The sequence below is a fragment of the Colius striatus genome, chromosome 17 (assembly GCF_028858725.1).
Source record: "Colius striatus isolate bColStr4 chromosome 17, bColStr4.1.hap1, whole genome shotgun sequence".
NCBI classification, from domain to species: Eukaryota; Metazoa; Chordata; class Aves; order Coliiformes; family Coliidae; genus Colius; species Colius striatus.
The window spans coordinates 3,719,084-3,743,606 of NC_084775.1; the positions used below are offsets into that span (position 1 = coordinate 3,719,084).

Sequence of the window (24,523 nt, forward strand, 5' to 3'; positions counted from 1 at the left end):
GCACTTGGCAGACGCTCCCTAGCGCCCATATCCAGCTAACGCGCCGCTTGGCGCTCTGCGCTTTGCTGGGCGGCCGGCACTTGGCAGACGCTCCCTAGCGCCCATATCCAGCTAACGCGCCGCTTGGCGCTCTGCGCTTTGCTGGGCGGCCGGCACTTGGCAGACGCTCCCCGGGCCGTGCCTCCGCCTCCGCCGGAAGCTGCAGACGCTCCCTCAGCCCTCCGGGGGGACGTCGCGCAGGTAAACATCCAAGATGGCGGCGGCGGCGAGCCCGGGCCCGGCGGCGGCCGCAGAGCCGGGGGCGCCGCGGGGCGAAGCGGAGGCCGACGGGGAGGGGATGGGCCTGACGGACCTGCCGGGAGAGCTGCTGGAGCTGATCCTCTGCTGTGACGTGCTGGGAGCCGCCGACATCGGGCGGGTGTCGTGCACTTGCCGCCGGCTGCGTGAGGCGTGTCAGCCCCGCGGCAAGGTGTGGCGGGAGCGATTCCGCCTCAGGTGGGCACCGCCGCACGGCACGGCCCGGCACGGGGCTGGGCAGGGCGGGCGGGGCCTTCCGCGGGTCTCCTCAGCGCCCCGGCGGGCCCCGGGGCCGGGCAGCGCGGGCCGGGCCCGTCATGGAGGGGTGCAGCGGGGCCGGGGCCCTCGGTGCCGGCAGGGCCGGGGGACGGGGCCCTCGGTGCCGGCACGGCCTGAGTGCTCCTGGGGTGGTGGAACTGCACCCGAGCCCGTCCTCTTTTCCTTTCCTGGCTCTACATGCTGAAACCCCTCAGGGACGGGACAAGCCCTGTAGCTTTCGTCTATGATTCTGAGGGGTGGAGTGTGGCTGTCCATCATGGCAGAGACTCCTGCAAAGCTGCTTCCCCTCCTAAATACCGTGGGTCTGCTGCTTGGAGGAGATGGGGCTTTCCAGCCCTTTCCACAGCCAGCCACTCTGCCTGCAGTCTCCAAATCCACCCTGGACACAGGGCCACGGGCACACCAGCGTTCTCAGCTGGCCCCACGAGCAGCTTCCAAAGCAACTGCCAAGACCTGTGTTGTTGCAGGACTGATCATAGAATGGTGGGGGTTAGGAGGGCTCTGCAGAGCTCCTCCAGCACAACCCCCTGCTAAAGCAGGTTCTTCTCAACCAGGGGGCAGAGGAGCGTGTCCAGGTGGGTTTGGAAACCTCCTGAGAAGGAGACTCCAGAGCAGAGAGGTGTTTATTGGTAGTGCTTTTGGGAGAGCTGTTTTCACAGTAACAAAAACCCTGTGCATTGGCTTTTGCTGCTTGTGAGGTGAATTTACCCCAAAGGCTGTCACAGGGTACCCAATGAGGTGTTGTGTTAACAGGCAACTGTTCACACTTTAGCTGGGAATAAAGGCTGAGTGTTGTGTCACTTAAGCTACACTGGATTCATCAGTCCCAGGAACACCACTCTTTCCCTGGGGCCACCTAGAATCCATCTAGAATAAAGCATTCTCATCTGCTACTTGCTTTTCTCAGTGTTTTGGCACAGGGAAAGTAGCAATATCATTTTCTCTAGTTGCCAGTTGGCTTCTACAATTCAGCATCACTCAATTGAGAGGAATAGTCTGTTTTTTCTCATGGCTACTGAACAATTAGAAGCTTCCCCAGTTCACTGAGCTGTGGCTTGGGGTGGCTGGCCAGGTACTGTTACCAATTCAGTGGCTTTTAATTTCTGAAGCAAACCCAAAAGTTTCAAAGTGGTTGAGATCCAACAGCTGAAATGGAATGTAGTGGGTGATTAGCACATGCTGCTGTCCTCCTCTGGCTTTGATAACAGACCTTTGGCAGGAGTTTACACATTGACCTTGTCCTCCTGGCTGCATGCCACTGGCAGTAATTGCACTTCATCTTCCTGAAATTGTCAGTATCATTTCAACCCAAGAAATTGTCCCTTCTCATCCTAAACTAAATGGCTGTGGTTGTGATTGTGACGTGGCTGCACCTCAAGGGTAGGAGAATGGCTCGAGAGCCATCAGGAGAGAGCTGATTGTGCAATGGGAAGTTAGTTGGTCGGTTGGCCTTTGGCTTTTGTTTTGGAACTGCAATCACTGTCTGATTTTGTTATTAACTGGTGGTAAAGTGTCTTCAGTGTGTGGACAGGCATAAGTCTGTTTTGGTCAGTCTGGTGATAGTTTTTGTGCAGAAAGTAGTGCATGAAAGGTTTTCTATGTATAAAGGTTACATAAATCTCTGTATCAAAGCACATGTGTATGTGAAATAACCCTCCCTTGTAAATTACAGGAGGCCTGTCTCTCAGCTCTTTCTCATGCTGTCCAAAATATCTCCATCTGGGCTGATTCTTCCTTGTGTTTCCTACTCAAATGATCTGGGTATCTTCAGAGCAGTCATGGGTGTTGCTGCACTGGCAGCACAGGGCTGTATTGTGGCAGCACATACTCACTTTATTGGAAAACATATTGCAGCTAACAGCCCCCAAAACATGACCTGAGGTTGGATTTTGAACCTTGCAATGCTTCTTGGGAAGCTGTGGAATGTGTTTTAGCCTTTGGACTTTTAGGCTCAGTAAAGCAGGTGCAGCTTTCTTGTACAAGAAGGGTATGTTAGCTGGGTTTGTGTTAAACAACTTCTTTTGTGTATGAAAGACATTTAATACATTTAAGTGTCACAGTTAGAGTTGAGGATTCTATTTCTCTCCACGAGCTGTTGCCACCCACAAGGGCAATAGAGGGATCTCTTGTTTTGTGCATCCTTTTAATTAGACCTGAGTTCTTGTTCAGTTAAAGGACAAGTTAACCTAAGTGTGATGCATCCTCAGAACAGTAAACTTTAAAAATGTGTTATAAAGCTCTACATCTCTTCACAGAATGATGCACTGATTTGGGTTGGAAGGGACCTTAAAGCTTATCTCTTTCCAGCCCCACTGCCATGAGCTGGGACACCTTCCACTACTCTAGTTTGCTTCGTGCCCATCCAACCTGTCTTCTTCTACTGATGTGATACCTCTTTATCTTGCAAAGCTCTAGAGGAGATCTCAAAAGTGTGTATTGAAATACTTGGAGTGTGAACCTTTTGAAGGTTTCCTGTTGGCAGGCTTGAGGAGAGCTTGCTGCTCAATAACCACTAATGCACAGATTAAACCAGTTGGGTTTGTGCTTTGGTGCTTGAGTCAGTCACTGGATTCATTTTTCTTAAAGCATAGAATTCTGCTGAGAGTTGTCCTGTGTCTTGGCAATGTCTCAGCTTCACAAGTCAACGTTTTAGAGTTCTGGAGGTTCTCAGTGATGCTGAAATACAAGTGAACCTGTTCTCTTGTGTTTGTTTGTACAGGTGGCCATCGCTGCTGAAATACTACAGCCACACAGATGGAGTCAGCTGGCTTGAAGAGTACAAAGCACGGCACAACGCTGGTCTGGAAGCCCAGAGAATTGTAGCTTCCTTCTCCAAAAGGTTCTTTTCAGAACATGTAAGTCAGCATCTCTCTGTATGTGCAGCAACCTGGCTACTTGTGTAGTACTCTTAGTTTGTCCTCTCTTCAGATCCACTGCAGCCAGGAGGTTCCCATTTCCTCCTTTTGCAGGGAAAGGCTACATCACCAGCAAAAGTGCTGCACACAGACTCTGCACATCTCATTCAGCTTTTAAAGCTCTTTGCTTCTTGCTCCATGTTCAGATCTGGCTCTAGGAAACTTCTGAAGGATGGACAGGCTGTTGACACAGGCTGTGAGGTTACCTTGCTGCAGACCTTGGGCTGGGATATGTTCTGGGAGCTGTCAGGACTCGGTTGCAAACAGGAACAAGGCACAACAGCTTCACTGAATCAGAAAGGGCATCATTGAAACTCTTCACCTGGCTGTGACAGCAAGCTGCTCTTGTGTTCAGAGTAAAACAGGGCTACTAAGATGCTGAGGGGATGGAACATGTGTGTGAGAAGGAAAGGCTGCAGGACCTGGGGCTGTTTAGTCTGGAGGAGAGAAGGCTGAGGGGGGACTTTATCAGTGCTGATCAATGGGTGTCAGGAGGATGGGGCCAGTGTTTGTTGTGTGGTGGCCAGTGCCAGGACAAGGGGGAACAGGCACAGGCTGGCACACAGGCAGTGCCACTGGCACAGGAGGAGAAGCTCCTTTGGTGCTGAGGTGAGGGAGCCCTGGCCCAGGCTGCCCAGGGAGGGTGTGGAGGCTTCTTCTCAGGAGGTTTCCAACCCCACCTGGACACATTCCTGTGCCCCTGAGCCAGGGGAAGCTGCTTTAGCAGAGGCTGGGCTGGGTGAGCTCTTCCAGCCCCCACCATTCAGAGAGTCTGTGAAAAAGGTGAAAATGTAGTCTCAGACTTGCACATGAAATAACAGTTAATCAGTTCATTGTCTGTTTGTGTGGCTGGTGGCTGTGGGTCTTGGCTAGCTGGACAATTTGGGTGAACATAAAATGTTGTGAAATAGAGATAAATGCTGCCCTTCCCTTTGGCTGAATTAAAAAGCTCACACAAGAGCCACTTAAATGGCCATCCCTCTGTGGCTCCTTTGCCAATGTGGTGTGGTCCAGTAGAGAGCTAAGGTACAGGAGAGTCATGTTGAAATCCTCTTCCCTGATTTCAAGGAAAGATTGGCACCTAGATTTTCAGTCCTGGAGAAGAAATCTGTGGGGCCAGGAGGCTATTTGGAGATGCCTGTATCTTAGCTCTTCTTTTTCAACTGTTCCACTGTAGTTGAAGGAGACAGACATTTGACTCTGTTGAAATTTTGTGTCAGGGCATTAACCAGGGGCAGAGGCTCCTTGGTTCACACACAGACTACTGAGAGACCCTTCAGCAGTAACCAAAGGCTTCATAATGAGGATAATCATCTGTGGGGCTGGAAACTGCAGCTTGATTCCCTGTCTGGAACTGAGGGGAAGTTCAACCCAGTTCTACTAGATCCTGTAGAGTGCCTGCAGAGATCCAGGGTGATGGGGGTCACTTTGTCCTTACTGTACTAGCCCATGTCCTGTATGAAAAGCTTGAAAGCAAATAGATTTCTTGTAGATTTCCTAAACTTTGGAAGAAAAGAGATGTTCTGGATGTAAGTAGGTGACTGTTTCAAAACATAAAGGGTCCTGCTTCTTCATTCCCTCCCCAGCACCAATCTTCTTCACTGGGGAGGGTATGGAGAGGTTCAGTGAGTCACAGGCAAAAGTTGATTCCACCTTAAAAACTACTTTCAACTGCTTCACCAGATCTGATCTGCTGGTGCTGGTCCACACACCCAGCACAGGAGCCCTGAATACTGCAGCAGTTGGCTCAGATTGCTGCAGAGTGCTGCTGGGGCTCTGTGGTAATCAATCTGTGGAGCAGAGAGTGTGAGTGCCTGGTGCATTACTGGATGTATTGTACTGGATATTTTCAACATCTCTCATAGTTGAGGGAGTTTTTTTTAATTGAACAAAATTGAGGGTTGAGACCTTTTATGAAATGATGTTCTTTTGGGAGTGATGTGTTGTGCTCTGCATAATTCCTTGTGCCTGCTTTGACAGGTCCCTTGTGATGGATTCAGTGACATTGAGACTCTTGGGTGCCCAAGTCATTTCTTTGAGGATGAGCTGATGTGTATCCTAAACATGGAGGGAAGGTAAGAAAGAGAGGGATTACAAATGGAAGGGCTTTTTTTCCCCTTTCACTGGTTAAAAAGAATGGCACTGTGGTAAAAGGCTGCCCTCAGCTCAGTCTCAGGGAACAGCATCCTTGGGCTTAGCAAGGCTGGAAGTATTGCTGTGTGTTTCATTTCTGAACAAGTTTAGTATTCCCAGAAGAAACTGTGTAAACCATCCTCTAGGAAGGAGATCCTCTGGCATTTTGTTGCTTCTTGTTGCCTTGCCAGCTCAGGCCATGATCCATGTACCCTCTTCTCTGCAGTGGTTTTGGTTTAAAGGCTTCCCATCCTCATCTTCCTTTTTTTATGTAAACCTGGACCAGTTTGCTTTGCAGGATGAGGCCACAGCACCAGAGGAAGCAGGAATACCCAGTGAGGATTCCCACCATGAATCCCTGTGTCATGGTACAACAAGTTTTGGGGTTTCTTTCCCCTCTGGTTGATTTTCTTAGCTGTGGTAGGTTGGTACAATTTTTATCCCCAAATAAGCAGCTGAATTGAATTGAGCCACTGCAAAATGTGCGGTTCTGTAGGTCACTGGTGTGAAATGCCAAGCAGGTCAATACAATTGCTGCTTGGCCTCTGCCTAGGTATTCTCATCACCATGGTTAACACTGCACAAGGTGACTAAGCCACTGTTTCACCTGCAGGTTTTTCTGCTGGTAGCATCTAAACCTGCTGGTTTTGCTATGATCTGAAGCAGTGATAGATTGCTCTTAATGGGCTCTAATAGCCTTGATTAAAGGGACTGGAAAAAACAGAACTGGAATGGCAATTGTCTCATTTTTGCTTTTTCACATCCATTTTATTACCTCCCCTCTTTGAATTGGGACTAAACATCTCTCATTTGACAACTGGTTAAAAGCTTTTGAGCCTTTGCACTGGCCAAATGCCTCCCCATAAAGCAGAACTGATGCTAATTACACCCTGATCCAGCCATAGCTGTTGCCATTCAGGAGCATTAGGCTAAATCATTGCCCTGGAAGATATCCCAATGAAGCAGTTGTCCCATCCCACTTGATTGGGTGTCATGTGGACAGGAGAACAATTAAGCCTCTAGGAGAAAGCTGATTTGTTTCCTCCACATTGCAGGTCAAAAAGGAAGCAGGAAAAGTGCTTTCTTTCCTTTTTTTTTTTAATAAAGAAGGAAGCTGGGCTTGTTTTAAACACATGGCAGGGGCAGGGCCCAGGAATCAGTAGAATTCTTCCTTTAGGTTTCCTTTTAAAGCCAAGACTTTGTGCCATTCCTGACTATTTGGTGTAAAAGTGCTCAGTGAGACACTGGGGGACCCCATTGCTGAAGGTGTGATGCATGTGATCTGAATGCCTCCAGGCTGGTCTTTTGTGACAACCTGAGAGTTGGGCAGAGAGGAAGCTCATGAGCTTCACCAAGTGCCAGAGCAGAGTCCTGCAGCTGGGGAGGAACAACCCCCTGCACCAGCACAGGCTGGGGGTGACCTGCTGGAGAGCAGCTCCAGGAGAGACCTGGGAGTGCTGGGTGATGATAAACTGCCCATGAGCAGCAACGTGCCCTCGTGGGCAAGAGCCAATGGCAGCCTGGGGGCAGCAAGAGAGTGTGGGCAGCAGGGTGAGGGAGGTTGTGCTGCCCCTCTGCTCTGCCCTGCTGAGGCCTCATCTGGAGTCCTGGGGCCAGCTCTGGGCTCCCCAGCTGCAGAGGGACAGGGAGCTGCTGCAGAGAGGCCAGTGCAGGGCCAACAAGATGCTGAGGGGACTGGAGCATCTTCCTTGTGAGGAAAGGCTGTGGGACCTGGGACTGTTCAGTCTGGAGAAGAGGAGACTGAGGGGGGATCTCATCAATGCTGGTCAGTACCTAAAGGGTGGGTGTCAGGAGGTTGGGGCAGCACTTGTTTCTGTTGTATCCAGTGCCAGGACAAGGGGTGATGGGATGAAGCTGCAACACAAACAGTTCCATTGAAACATAAGGAAAAACTGTTTCACTGAGGGAGCCCTGGCCCAGGCTGCCCAGGGAGGGTGTGGAGGCTCCTTCCTTGGAGGTCTTCAAAACCCAGCTGGTCCTGTGTGACCTGATCTAGGTGGGAGCTGTTTGGCAGAGGGGATTGGACTGGATGATCTCTGAAAGTCCCTTCCAACCCCAACTATTGTGTGTGACTTCTTCAAACCTTACCTGCAATAGTAACCAGCTCCACTTGCTGCTTCTTGGTCTCTCTCCTTCACTTCTTGATGTAGAAAGTGAAGGGGCTCTTAACCCTTCTTGGCTGACCCTTTGCTGGTAGGGATGTTGTCTCTCTTGTTTAGAAAAGCAACAGTCTCTGTTGTAAACCTGCATCCACTGGAGAGGTTAAATCAACAGCTCACCTTTTAGAGTGGTTGTTTAGGGCAGTAACTACTTTCTGTGTTTAAATGTGCAGGAAAGGTCTCACCTGGAAGTACTATGCAAAGAAAATTCTCTACTTCCTTCGGCAGCAGAACATATTAAAGAACCTGAAGGAGTATCTGCAGCGCCCGACTGAGCAGCAGTCGTTTCTGGAGGGTAAGTCCTTGACAGAAATCCCACATAGAACACCTAATGCCAGCTTTCCAGCACTGTTGTTTTACTTGGAAAGAGCTTTCCTTGCTTCTATTCCAACTAGCCCTTGGAGAGTGACTCAGAATGGCATTTGCATTTTGGATGTACCTGAAGTCCTTAAAATCTTGCAGTGGTTGCATAGTGTTGCATCAGCATGGCAGGATGACATTAGCTTCTGTCAGCACTCTGGGTTTGAGTAATTGCCCATGGACAGATGAGCTGAAGAGCAATGCAGAATATGTTAAACCACTTGCATTTGAATCTTCAACAATGTACTGAGCAAATCAGCATTAGCTCAGCATCCTAATTAGCTGCCATTGCAGAGGCAGTTTAGCTGTGGCCCATGGGCTGAGTATGGCCTAGCAGAGCAACTGGTGTGATTTCCAGTCAGCTCCCTGCTAGGGAGTGGAGCATCTCCCTTGTGATGAAAGGCTGAGGGAGCTGGGGCTCTTTAGCCTGGAGAAGAGGAGACTGAAGAGTGACCTCATTGATGGTTACAAATGCATCAAGGGTGGGTGTGAGGAGGATGGAGCCAGGCTGTGCTCAGGGATGGCCAGTGACAGGACAAGGGGCAATGGGTACAAGCTGGAACAGAAGAGATTCCAAAGGAACACAAGGCAAAACTTGTTCCCTGTTGAGGTGAAGGAGCCCTGGCAGGGGCTGCCCACATGGGCTGTGGAGTCTCCTTCTCTGGAGACATTCCAACCCAGCTGGATGAGTTCCTGTGTGCCCTGCTCTAGGTGGTGCTGCCCCGGCAGGGGGGTTGCACTGGATGAGCTTTCCAGGTCCCTTCCAGCCCTTGAGATTCTGTGATTCTCAGAGAAGGGCAAGGAGCAAACAGCAGACAGGGGAGGGGTTGTGACTCACAGCCCATGTGCTGGGGCTTCCTCTGGAGAGCTGTCTGCCTGCTGTATGGTTGAAGCTGTGCAGTGCAGAGCTGGGGAATGTGTGGAAGTGAAGTCACATGGTAGGAAGGCAGATGCACCTGATATGAAGGGGGGAAAAAAAAGCTTTTCTGCAATCCATGTCCTCAGGCTGGTGGATTATTGTCTTCTTCAAGCTTCCTGTGCAGAAGGTAGCCTTCTGAATGGGACAAAAGCTGCCAGTGTCTGTAGAGTCCCTTACCCTTGGCATAGACCTTCAAAATGTCATTTGAAAGAGTCTCTAACACAAAGGTTGGTTCTTGTTCATGGCAATAGACTTTGAAGGAGGGACTGTGTTAGGGAAAGCCAACAGTGACCAAGGCAGTTAGTTATGTGACTTAGTCTTGTCTGCCATGGAGGTGCTGTTAGAGCACCAACAGGTAAACTTCTGGGCAGCAAGGGAAACGTTTTTGAGGGGTGGCAATAATGTGTGTCCTGGGGCCTTGCTGAAGTCCTTGAACACAGGCCTGTCAGGGAGTTGCTAATGAAGCAATACAGGAGGCTGGAGGAGGAATGAGCCATGCAAAGTTCTTGCAGGTGAATACAGTTGATTCCAAAGGTTGAACAACACAGAGGCTTTGGAAGGAGCAGTGGTGACAAGGAGAAGATTGTGAGAAGGGGCTGTTTTTTCCCTCCAGAAGTCTGACAGAAGAGAACTTGGGCAGAAGGGAAATGATTGTAGTGGATTTCTGACATGAAGATGGAGAGCAGGCACAGAAGAGAGATGAATGTAGCAGAAGAGGGAACACTGAGCCAGAATGATAGCTGTGGAGGATATGGCAGGAAGAAAGCAGAAGTGAAGTTGACATTGTTTGAGGCCCTGAATTAAAAAGCCATTATTGGGAGCACGCCAAGGGATGCAACATGACCACAGAGCTGGCTGGTTAAGCCTGATCTAGCAGCACAGTTGCTGAATGTATGGATCTGTGGCTTTCCCTTTCAGGAGGGTAAAGAGGAGAGTGCTGAGTTTAATTGGCATTTAGCACCTTGGTGCTTCTCTGCATTTGATGTGATAAATCCAAGGTTCGACTGCAGATTTTCTTGTGTTCTGCTGCAGTTGCTTGCTGCATGCCTGGAATTTAGAGTAGTCCTGAAGTCCTGTTTCTTATATGGCATGTTTTTTTTTCTTTCCAGGTGCTGTTTTCATAGACCAATACTGTAACCCCCTGTCAGACATCTGCTTAAAGAGTGTCCAGGCACAGGTGGATGATATCACAGATAAAGTGCGCAGAGTCCTGCGGGCAAAGAATCCCAGACACCCCAGCTTGGCTTCCAAGGCAGGTACTGTACAGAACCACAGCACAGCATTTCTGCAGGATACAGGCAGAGGAGGTGAAACAGCTGTTGAACTCTTGCAGCTTAAAGGGCTGTTGTTCTCTATCTCCTGGCAAGCTTATTCTGACGTTTGCTGAAACCATCGTCAGGAAACAGCGGTTTGTTCAGCCACAGGGAGTCAATAGCCCAGGGCTGTCTCTCCATCTGATGCTGTCTAAGCAAAAAAAGACTTGGGGGATGAATTATTCTTCTTTCTGGCTTTCTCCCATTTGTCTCTGAAGTCTTAAGTACTCCTGATATCTGTGGCAGAGCTGTGGGATGGGGCATAGACCTCTTTTCCCTCTGCAGGTCTCAATAGTAAAGGCACGTGCTTTAACATCTCCAAAGGTCAGGCAGCATCTTGCTCCTTATTTTTTGTAAGCACTGTCTGATGTTTGCTGTCTTTCAAAGAGGGAATGAGAGTGGTCTGCCTGTGTCTGTATATCTGGAGCAGCCAAGCTGGGGCTCTGGAGCAGTCAGAGCACGCTTCTGTGCATGGTGTCACTCCTTCCCCTCCCCACACCTCCTGTAGGAAAAGAAAACCCAAACTTGAGGGTTAAGATAAAAACAAGTGTAACAGCTAAAGTAAACCAAACTGAAATATAATAGTATAATGTAATAGTAATTAAGAGAAATAAAACCCAAGAAAGACAGTGATGCCCAGTGCAGCTGCTCACCCCCCAAGGACTGCTGCCCCAGCAGTGATCAGCCCCTGCCAGACACCCCTCCAGCTTCTACCCTGGCCATGACACCCTATGGGATGGAATAGCCCTGGGGCTGCTTGGGCTCAGCTGTCCTGGCCATGCTCCCTCCCAGCTCCTTGTGCACCCCCAGTGCACTCACTGGCAGGGCAGGGGGGGCAGCAGAAAGGGCCTGGATGCTGTGCAGCACTGCTCAGCAAGAACCAAAACAGCCCTCTGTTACCAACATTCTCTTCAGCATCAACCCAAAACACAGCCCTGGAGCAGCTACTGGGAAGAAAAATCACTCTGGCCCAGCCAAAACCAGGACAATGTGCCCAGCTGCAGAGCTGTGCTGGCACAGGGTGGTGAGGATCCAGTCCTCCAGCTGCACAAGGAAGCGAGGCAGCAGTGTGCCACAGCTGAGGTGCAGAGTGAGCCAGCACCACTGGGGCTGGGCACTCTGAGGGGCAGCTCCAGCCAGTCTCTTGACACCTGAATTGAGTCTTTTGTTTCCTCAGTCCATATGAAGAATTTTCATTGCATAAAAGTGAAGTGCACTTGTTTTCTCAGTCTTTTGTTTCTTTTCATGTCTCTTTAGGAGAGATCCTCATTCCAGAAATAGAGCTGCAGAGGCAGGTACTTGATGCTATGAATTGTGTCCTGTATGAGCAGCTAAAGTACAAAGGAAATGAACTGGATTACTATAACTCCCTGAATTCATACATTCACCAGGTATGTGAGGCAAAACCCAGGAGGCTGCAAGGCTTCAGACATTCTGTTTGTAGTGTTTATTTGTCAGACAACTCATTCTCCCTGAAGAACAACTTGCTGTAAGGTCAATATGATCTCATCTCTTAGTGCATATTCTGTCAAGTTGATGCATTTTTATCTGTGGAATCATAGCCTGGGGAGTTGTGTTTCTTCTTAATATCCCCCCTGGTTTTGTCACACTTTTGTCCCCCAGGTTTTGATCCGCAGGACAGGAATTCCCATCAGTTTGTCTGTGCTTTATTTAACAATTGCCAGGCAGCTGGGAGTCAAACTGGAACCAGTCAACTTCCCCAGCCACTTTCTGCTGCGATGGTGTCAAGGAAAAGAAGGGTAAGTGACCTGCTGGGTTTTGAAGTTGTGTCACAGAATCACAGGGGTTGGAAGGGACCTGGAAAGCTCATCCAGTGCAACCCCACTGCCAGAGCAGCACCACCTAGAGCAGGGCACACAGCAACTCATCCAGCTGGGCTGGAATGGCTGCAGAGAAGGAGACTCCACAGCCCATGTGGGCAGCCCCTGCCAGTGCTCCCTCACCTCAACAGGGAAGAAATTTTCCCTTGTGTTCCTTTGGACCCTCTTCTGTTCCAGCTTGTGCCCATTGCCCCTGGTCCTGTCATTGGCCATCCCTGAGCACAGCCTGGCTCCATCCTCCTCACACCCACCCTTGATGGATTTGTAACATGAATGAGGTCACCCCTCAGGCTCCTCCAAGCTGCAGAGCCCCAGCTCCCTCAGCCTTTTATCACAAGGCAGATGCTACACTCCAGCATCTCTGTGGCCCTGCACTGAACTCTCTCCAGCAGCTCCCTGTCCTTCTGCAACTGAGGCGCCCAGAACTGGACACAATATCCCAGATGTGGTCTCCCAAGGGCAGAGTAGGAAGGGAGCAGAACTTCTCTCCCCCTACTGCCCACAGCCCTTCTATCACACCCCAGGCTGCCATTGGCCTCCTTGCCCACGAGGGCACATTGCTGGCTCATGCTCATCCTGCTGCCCACCAGCACCCCCAGCTCCTTTTCCCCTCTCCTACTCTCTTAACAGTTCAGTCCCCAGCCTGTGCTGGTACATGGGGTTGTTCTTTCCAGATACAAGACTCTCCACTTGCCCATGTTGAATTTCCTTAGATTTCTCCCTGCCCAACCCTCCAGCCTGTCAGGGACTCATTGAATGGCAGCACAGCCTTCTAGTGTATCAGCCACTGCCCCTAGTTCAGTATCCCCAGCAAACCTACTGCCAGTGCCCTCTGTGTCCACAGTAATAAAGGCCAGAAAGTGTTTTTACACCTCCAGATTTAAACCAGGAACTTGAGTTGTTTTCCGTCTGTAGTTATGACCTGTAGGAAGGAAAAGATCAGACCTCTAATAAAAGAGATTTCCTACACTCAACTCTGCTGCTGCTGAATGGTTTCAGATTTCCTGACTGGGAAATAATAGTGACCTTGAGGTAACTTGATGTTCACAGAGGTCTGTGTTTGGTGAGTGACATCAGCAGTCCCAAGCAGAGCAGTGCTTTTGTCTCCATGTTCCCCTTTGGGCACTAAGCTTGAGATGCCACCTGCCTGGGCTCTGTTTTCCAGTGCAGTGTCATGATACAGTCCAGCAATAGATAAGAGCATACCTGAAAATACTCAAAGGAGACAACTGGCATGATGGAGTGAAAAACCCCCTTAAGTTTCTCTCTTCTCTGGTTTCTGCTTATCTGAAGAAGGTGGGAGAAGAGATAAAGTACCAGGTATCCTCTTCTTAAGAGGGAGCTGAGTTAGGAAGGATATTTGCTTTACAAACAAGCTTGCAAAAGCTGGAAGAAGAGCAGAAATCAGTAATCCTGCTTTCCCAGGAGACCCAGCATCACAGTTGTGTTTCCTTGTTGTTTCCTTAGAAGCACAGACATCTTTGACTACACCTACATCGATGCCTTTGGGAAGGGGAAGCAGCTGACGGTGAAGGAGTGTGAGTACCTTATTGGCCACCATGTGACAGAGGAGTTCTATGGCGTGGTTACTTCAAAAGAGGTCTTGCAGCGTATGGTGGGGAATCTCTTAAACCTTGGCAAGCGGTGAGTTGAGGATCTTCTGGCCTGTAAGGCCTGTGGCAAAAAACCCCAGAGGGCCTAGATTTGAGTGGCTGACTGATATTGCTGCTTCACAGTTTTGAGGGAGGGCTTTAAAGAGGTGTCAGACACCCCAGGGCATCTTGAGAATGCTCTGTGTCATGTTGCATGGTGTTTAGTTGCTTTCAATCACCTGCTGCAGTATTGTGTGGAAACAAGAGTGTGCAGTAAAATCAGAGCTGCCTTTAATCACCTGCTGCAGTATTGTGTGGAAACAAGAGTGTGCAGTAAAACCAAAGCTGCTTTCAATCACCTGCAGCAGTAAGATGTGGAAACAAGAGTGTGCAGTAAAACCAGAGCTCCTCAAGAGAATGGCCAGACTTTTCTTTGTGACAAGCTGGTAGGGACTGTCCATCATTCACTTAAGAGCAGAGATGTTTGGTTTGATGTGATAAGCACAACCCACACACTCAAATGGGCAACTCCAAAGGTACTGTTGGGTTGTAGAAAGTCTGTTTGGCTTGGTAATCACTTCCCCAAGTAGCCAGAGACAGAAATGGGAGTGAAGGGATTGCTTCAGGTGTAATTAAGCTAGTGGAACAAAAACAGGTGAGTAAATTGTCTATGTAGGATTGTTTAAACAAGGAGAATACCAGTGAAGTGGGAGAGAAGAGTCCAGTTGTGGAGTGGTTTTCCTTCTGAGCACACCTTTGGATGTGACAAGTGATTGTCAGTCAACTCTTGCTGAATGAGCATGCCTGTACCTGCAGCATCATTTCTGGTGACTAGCCCTGTACATCAGTACTGGAGTTGAAGAGCTAGCCTCACAACTGAGCTTCTCTTTGTTGTTTCTGATGGCAGAGAGAGCACTGATCAGTCTTACCAACTCCTGAGAGACTCCTTGGATCTCTACCTGGCCATGTATCCGGACAATGTGCAGCATCTAATGCTCCAGGCTAGGTTATACTTCCACCTGGGAATCTGGCCAGAAAAGGTACCTGAGCACTCAGTGCTATGTCTTCTGGTAGACTGAGCACTGTTTACACTAGTCTATTGATTTTTGGACTATGTCAGCTTGCATTACAGTCTGTCACAAGTTGTTTTGGTGACAAATGCAATTGTTATCACATTGCAGAGAATCAATTTCTACTACATGAAGCAGGGAAAGGAAGATGGTTCTTGCTTACCTGCCCCAGGGGAGACTCATGAGCAGCCCCAAGTGTGAATCATAATTGATGATTTACTGCCCAAGCCTTAGAGCTTATCTGGACTGTAAGTTAGAAGAGCATTCTGCTTGGTTTATGCCTACACAGTGGTGGCAAAACTCTGGCAGGACTCATGTAAAAGGAGCAATGACCTCATCAGAAAACTTACATAAACACAACCAAAACTGCCCTCTGAAACCTCAGCCACACAGCCAGTGGCTCTTGTGAAAAAGCAGCTTGATATTCCTGCCCTTAGGACTCTTTTTGAATGCCACTTTCAGGGTAGCAAACTCGAGTCCTGCTGCCTTGTGAGTGTTAGAAAGAAGGTGCCAAGACTTAGGAAGTTATCTCCAGATCATCCCTGTCTTTCACTCAATCAAGGCAAGGCACAAGGAGGAAGGATGTAACTCAAAGTCTGATTTCTCTGTGTGTCAGTAGAGCAAAGAGATATTCCCTGGTCAAGCTTCCCTGTGCTGCTTTAGTGAAGCTCACACCCTTGGGCAAGGCTTGTGCCGCTTCCAAACGTGAGGTCTGGGTGAGGGGGGAGAAGTATTGGCTGGACAGCTGAGCACAAAACAGTCTGTGCACTGAATTTGAAGCACAGGAGTGCTGGAGAAGCTGCCTTCCTTTGGAAGCACAAACTCTGCAAAACTTGCCCTTGCTTGTCTTGCTACAGCAAGTTTTAGGGTTGCCACAGGAGGAAGGGAGGGGTGAAAACTCACTGAGCTGACATGGCAACATGTAAATGTATGTAAATAGGGGACAGCCAAGGGAAGCAGTGAAAGATCCTACTTCACTGTGGCAGTCAGCAAAGTGTGAAGCACCAAGGCTTGACTTGCATTTTGCTGCCCCTCAGAACAAGTAATATAACCCCATGGCTGGGTTTTACATGTTGCTTCTCTGCACCATGGGTAGATGTAATGCAAAGATGCAAACTGAGGCTTTTCAGCATTTCATCCTCATGCATCCAGCTGTCCAGGTAGGGCAGAGAGAATACCCTATGTCTGACACACCAGATGTAGTAGAGGTCTCCCAGAAAGTGGTATATAAAATCTCAAAGGTCAAGTAGAACTGCACAGTGTTGTCCCAGGTACTCACAGGTAACAGTGACTGGACCTGCCAGGGATCTCTGGCAGCTGTGCTCACTGTGCCAGGCCTTCCCCTTTCTGTAGCATTTTCCAGGCATTTCCCATCCATAAGATGCCAAGCAGAGAGCTGAGGTGGCCAAGAAGCCTGAACTGTGTTTCTTCTCATACCCAATTACCTGTTCTTCCCCTGAATTTGTTTTTCCTCACCTCTTGGCTGATGTTCATGTCCAACAGCCTGAGATTTCTGTTTCTCTGCTGCTCTGAACTTAGAGTGACCAAACCTTCCAGACAGTCCTTCTGCCAGGTGCTGAAGTGTGTCAGATTTTGGAACTGTGGCAGCCTTTGAGGTGTGTGATGTTGGGGTGGATGTGGCCATCTCTTCCCAAGCTGTTTAGACAACACTTTTGGTAAGAGCAGGGAAAAAAACCCAACTTGCATTGCCTGTTGCCAGCAAGCTTGGCAGCAGATGCTCTGCCCATGTGCCAGAGGCTGTTGGTAGGCTGGTGTTCTGGATCTACAGGATTTGCTGCTTTGGGAGCACTTGTAAAGTTAGTGTTCTTTAGACAAGCAGGTTCTCTGTCTCTTGCTCAGTGTTACATGGTGGAGCATCACAGAGACTGTTTCCTTCTGTGCTGCCCTGTTCTTCCTCTGCCAGGCTCCCACAGATATGCTGAGGACCCTTTTTTAAGCCAAGGTGTTTTGTTCTCCAGTGCAGAAGTTGTCTGGAATCACTTCACAGGAACAGTTTGAGAGACTGGCAACAATCTTCTGTGGACATTTCAAACCTTGAGGCAGTCCCATCAATGCCCTGTGCTCACAACACGTGATGTGCTTCCCTTGTGTGACTTTGAAGGAGTCACTGTGCTCAACAGTGCCCTTCCTTAGGAGCAGGGAGCTTTACAAATGGAGAGGACTGTCTGTCATTTCAGTGGGCTGTGCAAGTGTGAAGGACTCCTTGGGGGTTTGTAGCTAGAGCAAAAGTTCTGAGTCCTGTGTGGAAGACTCTGGCAGGCCTCTAGGCCTGAGCACTTAGACTCAACACTGTACATACTTGTAAGTGTTGACCTGCTACAGGGACTTGTTCTAAACCTGTCCTTTTGATTGCTGAAGGTTCTGGACATCTTGCAGCACATCCAGGCTCTGGACCCATCCCAGCATGGGGCTGTGGGCTACTTAGTTCAACACACCCTGGAGCATATTGAGCGCAGGAAGGAGGAGGTGGGGCCGGAGGTGAAGCACCGTTCAGATGAGAAGCACAAAGAAGTCTGCTTTTCCATTGGGCTCATCATGAAACACAAGAGGTGAGCACTTCAAAACCTGCCCCACCTTAGCAGGCAGGATTGGAACAAGGGCAAAAGTGGGTTTGTTCTGTCTGGAATGGGGTTATCTGCCAAGGGAGGTAACTGGGATGGAAAAGTCTAGGTGTGTGCAACTATGCCATGTGTCTCCCAGATAGAAGGGTGCAGCTCTTGCCTGTCCTTACAGAGAGCAGCTGCTGGTTGCTGTCAGAGAGACTATTCTGAGGTGACTTGTCTGAGTCATCATACATCACACAGGTAACGTTTCCACAGCCCAGAACTCTTGAAGAAACATCAGTAACCAGTTAATGAGGGACAGTGGGACAGAATCAGCTTCAGGGGAGGCTGTAAGATGCCTGAGACAGCTCATGGATCTTTCCCTGCCCTCCTACTACCCCTCATTGCACAGAAGCTTTGGTTTCCTGGCTCTGCTACTCAGCCAGAATGACATGCTCACCACTCCTCCAACTCTGGAGGACATCTGGAGCACATTTGAAGGGCACCAGCAGTGACAGTTATGATACCTCACACTTAATTGCATAAACATCCTGAAAAGGATGATGGTTTTGCTTCTGGGAGTTCAGGGCTGGGATTGCCAGTGTGGATTGTCTGTGTGATGGACACAGAAGTGATTGCACAACACAGTTGAGTCCCTCCCTATTTATTGATTCCTCTTCCAGTTGCTGACTTCCAGCCTCTTTCCCATGCTGCTTTTCTTGCTCACATTTGGTTTTCTCTCCTCCTCAGCTGTTTGTTCCTGTTTATCCTGTCACTCCTCATCATTTCCCTCTGCTCAGAACACACACACACACAAACACAACCTTTTGAGTTCCTTTTTTCCCCCCTCTTGTCCCTCTCCTTGTGCCAACTCCCAGGAGTTTCCTATCCTGTCTGTGCTATATTGGTGTTGAGGGGAAAGAGATGGCTCAGGAGTTTTCAAAGGCTTTGGTGTGTCATTTCTTCTCCCCTAGATATGGCTATAACTGTGTGATTTATGGCTGGGATCCTGCCTGCATGATGGGCCACGAATGGATCCGCAACATGAACGTCCACAGCCTTCCCCATGGCCCCCACCAGCCCTTCTACAACGTGCTTGTGGAGGATGGCTCCTGCAGATATGCTGCTCAAGGTGAGCAGGAGTCCCCTGTCTGTACAGGCTGCTTTGAGGTGCAGGAGGAGGTGATGCTTCAGTGATTACCTCCAGTATGAAACATAAACTGTTAAGGATGAGGTGGGGGAGGAAAATGATCTCGAGTCGTGGCTCGTTTTGTTTGCTCTCCATGAAGTCAGTACTGCTAGGAATGAACATGAAGGACAGCTCCAGTGTAATCTCTTGCCTCAGAAGTGTCTTTTGGACGTGGTTGGGTTTACAGGGTTTCTCTGGAGCTGTTTTACCTGGGTGACAGGAGGGGGAGGCTGCAGTGGTGGCTCCTGTAAGAAGTTACTCAAAACTTCCTCTGGCTCTTCAGTCAGACCCACCTCTGAGGCTGAGCCAATGAGTAAAGAAGCCAGAAGAAGAGAGAGGGTAGAGGTGGTGGAAGGAGTGGGATGAGAGAGATGCAACCACATGGAGCCTGAGGTCAGTGAGGGAGGAGGTGTGCTGGAGCAGAGACCCCCCTGCAGCCCATGGTGAGGTGGGCTGTCCCCCATGGAGGGTAACAGTGGGGCTGAGATCTGCCCACAGCCCAGGGAGGACCCCACATCAGAGGGGTGGCTGTGCCTGGAGGGGCTGTGGCTCTGTGGGAAGGTGCTGCTGCAACAGTGTGTGTCTGAAGGACTGCAGCATGTGGAAGGGACCTGTGCTGGAGCAGCTTGTGAGGAGCTGCAGCCCCTAGGGAGGGATGAGGCTGGAGAGATCCATGAAGGACTGTATCCTGTGGGAGAGCAGGGGAAGCACATGCTGGAGCAGGGGGAGAATGTGAGGAGCAGCAGACACTGACCACCACCCTATTCCCTGCCCTCTTCCACCACTGAGAGAGAGGAGGGGGAGATCTGAGGAGCAGGCAGCTGAGCCTGGGGAGAGGGGAGGGGTGGGAGAAGGGGGTCAGAAAGGCCTGGTTGTATTTATCTCATCATCCTGCTCTGGTTTGTTTTCTGTTTTGTTCCAGTTTGAGTTGCTGATGGATTAAATGGATTTTGTTTTCTCCAAGTCAAGTCTGTCTTGCCCAGGACCATAAATGGTGGGCAAACCCTCCCTGTCCTTGCCTCAGTCCATGAGGCCCTTGGTTATCTTTTCTCTTCCCCTATTCCACCACAGGGGGCTGGTGAGGGGAGAGTCCTTTGAGCAGGACCTCTGAGTAGGATCTAGTGAGGGAGCACATGGGCTTTGCTTGTCAGGGCATGGTTCTGAGCAGCTGGCATCAGGAGGCTGTGCCAAGATCCTTGAGAGCACAGGTAGTGTGGCTGTTAATGCCAGGTCTGATGGGAATGGGACAAAAATGGATGTGTCTTTACAAGTGTGATGAGGTGTAGAGGCCTCTCTCAGCCATTCTTCATGCAACATGAAGATAAACCATAGGAAGACACACTGAAAGAAAGGCAATTCTTGTCTGGTCAGACTGGGATACAGGACAAACTGGCTTTTACCAAGAAAGGGCAAAACCCCTGCATCTGTAACTCTGTACAGTGTAAACAGAGTGTGTGTCTGCCTCATGTTTGTTGTTCTCCCTGTGACACAGAGGCATCCCATCCAGCTGGCAGGGCAGCTGCGCAGCCCGCTTGCTGTTTTCTTCAGAGAGGATGTGGAGGCTGCTGGAGGAGGAAAAGCTCAACAAAATGCAGTTCAGCTCTTTCACCAGGGGATGCTCCCTGCTGTGTCCTGCTCCTGTACATGTGAGCAAGAGGGGATGCTCCTGCATTCCTGAGTTTGAAGTGCAGGTGTTTCTCACTATCCTGAGAGTTACTTTATAATCACTAGTCCAAAAAGATGAAGGGAGGACTGGGCACCTTGCAGCTCAGCCTTCTGGCTCATATTGGGCAGCACTTGGCCTCTCAGAGCCTTAAAAGTTCTCACATGCCATGGGCTGATGTGAAAACTAACCAGGTAATTGTCCACAGTCCTTCTGGGGCTGAGCCATCTCTGTCATTGTTGGTAAACAAGTGTAACCCTGGCTGGTTGTAGAGCACAGTGTATTTTAGCCAAGCTGTAGCTTAACACTGTCATCTCTGTGGCACCCAAATGTTCTGACACTGCTAGGCAATGTTGAAGGGTTTGTCCCTGCTTGCTGAAGTCTTGCTGCCTGACTAGTGAGTGTCCTCCCTAAAGTACATGCTCAGTTCATTTGAGAAGGGACTAATTCATCACTTGGTTTGGGGGGGGGATGGGAAGTTTGGGTTTTTGCTGTTGAAAGCCAGGCTGGGGACTTGGGGTGGTGGCTGAATGACAGAGCCCAGAGGATGGGGATCAATGGCACAGAGTCCAGTTGGAGGCCTGTGGCCAGTGGAGTTCCACAGGGATGGATCTGGGGCCAGAATCTTGTTCATCATCCCCTGGATGAGGGGAAAAAGGGACCCTCAGCAAGTTCCTTGATGGCACCAAACTGGGAGCACTGGCTGATTCCCAAGAGGTTGTGCTGCCATTCAGTGAGATCTCAACCGACTGGAGAGCTGGGCAGAGAGGAACCTCCTGAGGTTCAACAAGGGCAAGGGCAGAGTCCTGCAGCTGGGGAGGAACAACCCCCTGCACCAGCACAGGCTGGGGGTGACCTGCTGGAGAGCAGCTCCAGGAGAGAGACCTGGGAGTGCTGGGTGATGATAAACTGCCCATGAGCAGCAACGTGCCCTCGTGGGCAAGAGCCAATGGCAGCCTGGGGGCAGCAAGAGAGTGTGGGCAGCAGGGTGAGGGAGGTTCTGCTGCACCTCTGCTCTGCCCTGCTGAGGCCTCATCTGGAGTCCTGGGGCCAGTTCTGGGCTCCCCAGCTGCAGAGGGACAGGGAACTGCTGCAGAGAGGCCAGTGCAGGGCCAGCAAGGTGCTGAGGGGACTGGAGCATCTTCCTTGTGAGGAAAGGCTGTGGGACCTGGGGCTGTTCAGTCTGGAGAAGAGAAGGCTGAGGGGATCTCATTAATAGTTACAAATATCTCACTGGTGGGTGTCAGGAGGTTGGGGCAGCACTTTTTTTCCTGTTGTATCCAGTGCCAGGACAAGGGGTGATGGGATGAAGCTGCAACACAAACAGTTCCACTGAAACATAGGGAAAGACTCTTTGAGTGCTGAGGGGAGGGAGCCCTGGCCCAGGCTGCCCAGGGAGGGTGTGGAGGCTCCTTCCTTGGAGGGCTTCAAGACCCACCTGGACACGTTCCTGTGTGACCTGATCTAGGTGGGAACTGCTTCTGCAGGGGGGTTGCACTGGATGACCTCTAAAGGTCCCTTCCAACCCCACCATGCTGTGACTCTCTGGTGATTCTGTGATCTGTCACAGCTCTTCCCTGGCACCTGAGGCATCAGAGCTCAGTGCAGCAGCTTCTCCTCTCGCTTCTGACCGAGCCCTGTGAGCGACAGAGCAGGAGCAGGTCAGCATCCTGCTGCCCAGTGTGACACAAGGTGGTGTTGGCCATAAAATCATCTTGATGCCTCTAGCAGATGGGATCAACATCAGGTAGGGAGTGTGAGCAGCCAGCTCAGCATATTTGCCTGGCTTAGGGTGAGTGGTTGCTTGGTTTAAAGCATCAGGGAGTTGGTGCTTCTAGAGCCAGCAACAAGACTTGAGAGAGGCCCAGGATTTATTACCTTGTAGCAGGCCACTTGATGTGGTGATAAGTCATTCTTTCTCTTAACAGAGAACCTGGAACATAACTCTGAGCCTCTGGAGATCCCTCACCCTGACATTGGCCGTTACTTCTCTGAGTTCACTGGCACTCACTACCTGGCAAACACCGAGCTGGAAACACGCTACCCCCAGGACCTGGAGCTCACACGTGCCACAGTCCAAAAGATCTACAGCTCAGGCAAGGAGTGAGTGCAAATGGTCCTGCTGAGGACAGAAGCAGCCAGAGTGTAGCTTTCCCCTCTTGTCAAAACTTGCCCAGAAGGTCAAGTTTGGTGACAATCCTTTGGCTTAATGCATTGAAAACTGCACTGAACTTTAACTGGTGCTAGAGCATCTTTCCATTACCTGCCCTGCCTGTTGTGCCCCAGAGGCACAGGGATGTGGTGGGGGCTGAGGCCAAGCCTGAGGGTCTTGCAGGGCCAGTCATGCTGGGGAGAGCATCGTCCCTCAGAAGGGTTTGCACATACTGCTCCTTCTCTGCTTGTCTTGCCTGGAAGGTGGATGCAGCCAGATCCCTGGGGTGGAACATGGAAGAACCCCCCTCTCCAGAGAAGGGAGTTGTTTGTCCTTACAGTGTTGTTGGCTGTTTGGTTGGTTGGATGGTTTGGAGTTGGGTTTTTTAATGTATATCTCATGCAGGTGATAGTTTTTAAAGTCTCCTATGTTTCACTGCTGTCTCTTCTCTGGTCTGAGTTCTTGGTCATCTTTTGCCTCACCTCTGTAGTCTTGACTGTTCACAGAGCTGCTGTTCCAGTCCTGAATATCCCCATGGGCCTGGGGAAGAGCCCCACCAACAAACCCAGTGACAGTGAGGCTCCCAGGAGTGGCAAGCATGCTGCTCACAGAGGTCCAGCTGGCCACCTTGCTGATACAAACCCTCCTACTGCAGAAGATGAGCTCCTAGATGTTTTCCATGCCTGCTAAACACACCCTGGCCACCTTCTTACCTTGGTTTTTGGGCTGTTCATCATGTATGTCCAAGGCAGGATCAGCAGTGCAGCTGGGAGTGCTCCCAGGGGCATTTGGAACCTCGTGGCACTGTGTTGCTGGGAGCCTCGAGGTCAATGCCAGAATGATTTTGATGCCTGGGGAGCTCCCACTCAATGCCATCTCCCATCTCTAGGTATTTATGCAGTACAGTGGGACCATGACTGGGTCTGGCCAAGCCTGGAGTCAGCAGAGCTGTGTACAGAAGAGAGATGTTCATTCCCACAGCTTGGAGCCTTCTTCCTTTTTGCCAAAAGAGGACAGATTTGAGGGGAGCACAGAATCTGCTGCCCAGAGGGAAGAGTTTTGCCCAGGCATGTGAATTTTGAGGTGACTCAAAGGCCCAGACAGAAGCAGTGCAGCAGAGGTTGTGTTGGGAGTGCAGACTGCCATGGTGCTTGTGCACACACAGAGCCTGCACATCTCTGTGGGTTCTGAAGCAGAGGCTGGAGGATCTGCAGGGAATGTTCTCCTCTCAGTGTGCACATGCAATACAGCAGCTCTGTCAGAGCCCAGAATTGGGCCCTGTGCCCTGGGGTGTTAGGGGGATGCTCTTAGCCTGTTACAGCCCTTTAGGTATCACCACATGCAGCCTCACAGCCCTCCTCTGAACAGAATGCTTTCAGCTGCCAGCTCAATGTCTCTGATGAAATGAACTTGGAGGGAGGGCTGAGGCCAATTGTAGGAGGTTTAACAAAGCCAAGGGCTGGATCCTGCACTTGGGACACAATCAGCCCAGGCAGTGCTACAGGAGAAGGGCCAGGGGCTGTTGAACAGTGGCTGAACATGAGGCAGCAGCGTGCCCAGGTGGGCAAGAAGGCCAAGGGCATCCTGGCCTGTACCAGCACTGGGGTGGCAGCAGGAGCAGGGCAGGGATTGGCCCCTGTGCTGGGCCCTGGGGAGGCTGCAGCTCCAGGGCTGTGTCAGTGCTGGGCCCCTCACTCACTGCCACAGGGACACTGAGGGGCTGCAGCTCCAGGGCTGTGTCAGTGCTGGGCCCCTCACTCAGTGCCACAGGGACACTGAGGGGCTGCAGCTCCAGGGCTGTGTCAGTGCTGGGCCCCTCACTCACTGCCACAGGGACACTGAGGGGCTGCAGCTCCAGGGCTGTGTCAGTGCTGGGCCCCTCACTCACTGCCACAGGGACACTGAGGGGCTGCAGCGTGGCCAGAGCCGGGCACAGAGCTGGGGAAGGGGCTGGAGCACAAGGGGGGCTGGGGAGGGGCTGAGGGAATGGGGGTGTTGAGCCTGGAGAAGAGGAGCCTGAGGGCAGACAGCAGCACTCTCTGACACTCCCTGACAG

The 24,523-nt window shown here is 50.6% G+C and overlaps 1 protein-coding gene across 5 annotated transcripts; it reads left to right on the forward strand.

The window, feature by feature from the left end:
* The first annotated feature begins 229 nt into the window (after positions 1 to 229).
* FBXO21 (F-box protein 21) lies at positions 230 to 24,296 on the forward strand. Of its 5 annotated transcripts, XM_062009890.1 has the most exons (14): positions 230 to 495; positions 3,296 to 3,431; positions 5,472 to 5,566; positions 7,978 to 8,099; positions 10,193 to 10,339; positions 11,654 to 11,787; positions 12,020 to 12,156; positions 13,705 to 13,881; positions 14,737 to 14,869; positions 17,279 to 17,469; positions 18,438 to 18,595; positions 22,244 to 22,418; positions 22,974 to 23,204; positions 23,357 to 24,296. In XM_062009890.1, exons 1-13 carry the CDS (start codon positions 254 to 256, stop codon positions 23,155 to 23,157), a joined length of 2,031 nt encoding a protein of 676 aa, XP_061865874.1. In that variant the 5' UTR covers positions 230 to 253; the 3' UTR covers positions 23,158 to 23,204; positions 23,357 to 24,296. The 5 variants fall into 5 exon arrangements, 4 of the variants coding, with proteins under 4 accessions (XP_061865874.1, XP_061865873.1, XP_061865875.1 ...); XR_009819899.1 differs by lacking the exons at positions 22,974 to 23,204; positions 23,357 to 24,296 and adding an exon at positions 21,886 to 22,062 and having other exon boundaries at positions 22,244 to 22,332; XM_062009889.1 differs by having other exon boundaries at positions 22,974 to 24,296.
* The last annotated feature ends 227 nt before the right edge of the window (positions 24,297 to 24,523 follow it).

What these genes read in the sequence shown, in the direction of transcription:
- FBXO21 (XM_062009889.1), top strand. Translation starts at nt 254, where the DNA reads ATGGCGGCGGCGGCGAGCCCGGGCCCGGCGGCGGCCGCAGAGCCGGGG. An exon ending in CTCTTAAACCTTGGCAAGCG is followed by an intron (nt 13,882 to 14,736) that starts GTGAGTTGAGGA and finishes TTCTGATGGCAG; the next exon opens with AGAGAGCACTGATCAGTCTT. An exon ending in CTCATCATGAAACACAAGAG is followed by an intron (nt 17,470 to 18,437) that starts GTGAGCACTTCA and finishes CTTCTCCCCTAG; the next exon opens with ATATGGCTATAACTGTGTGA.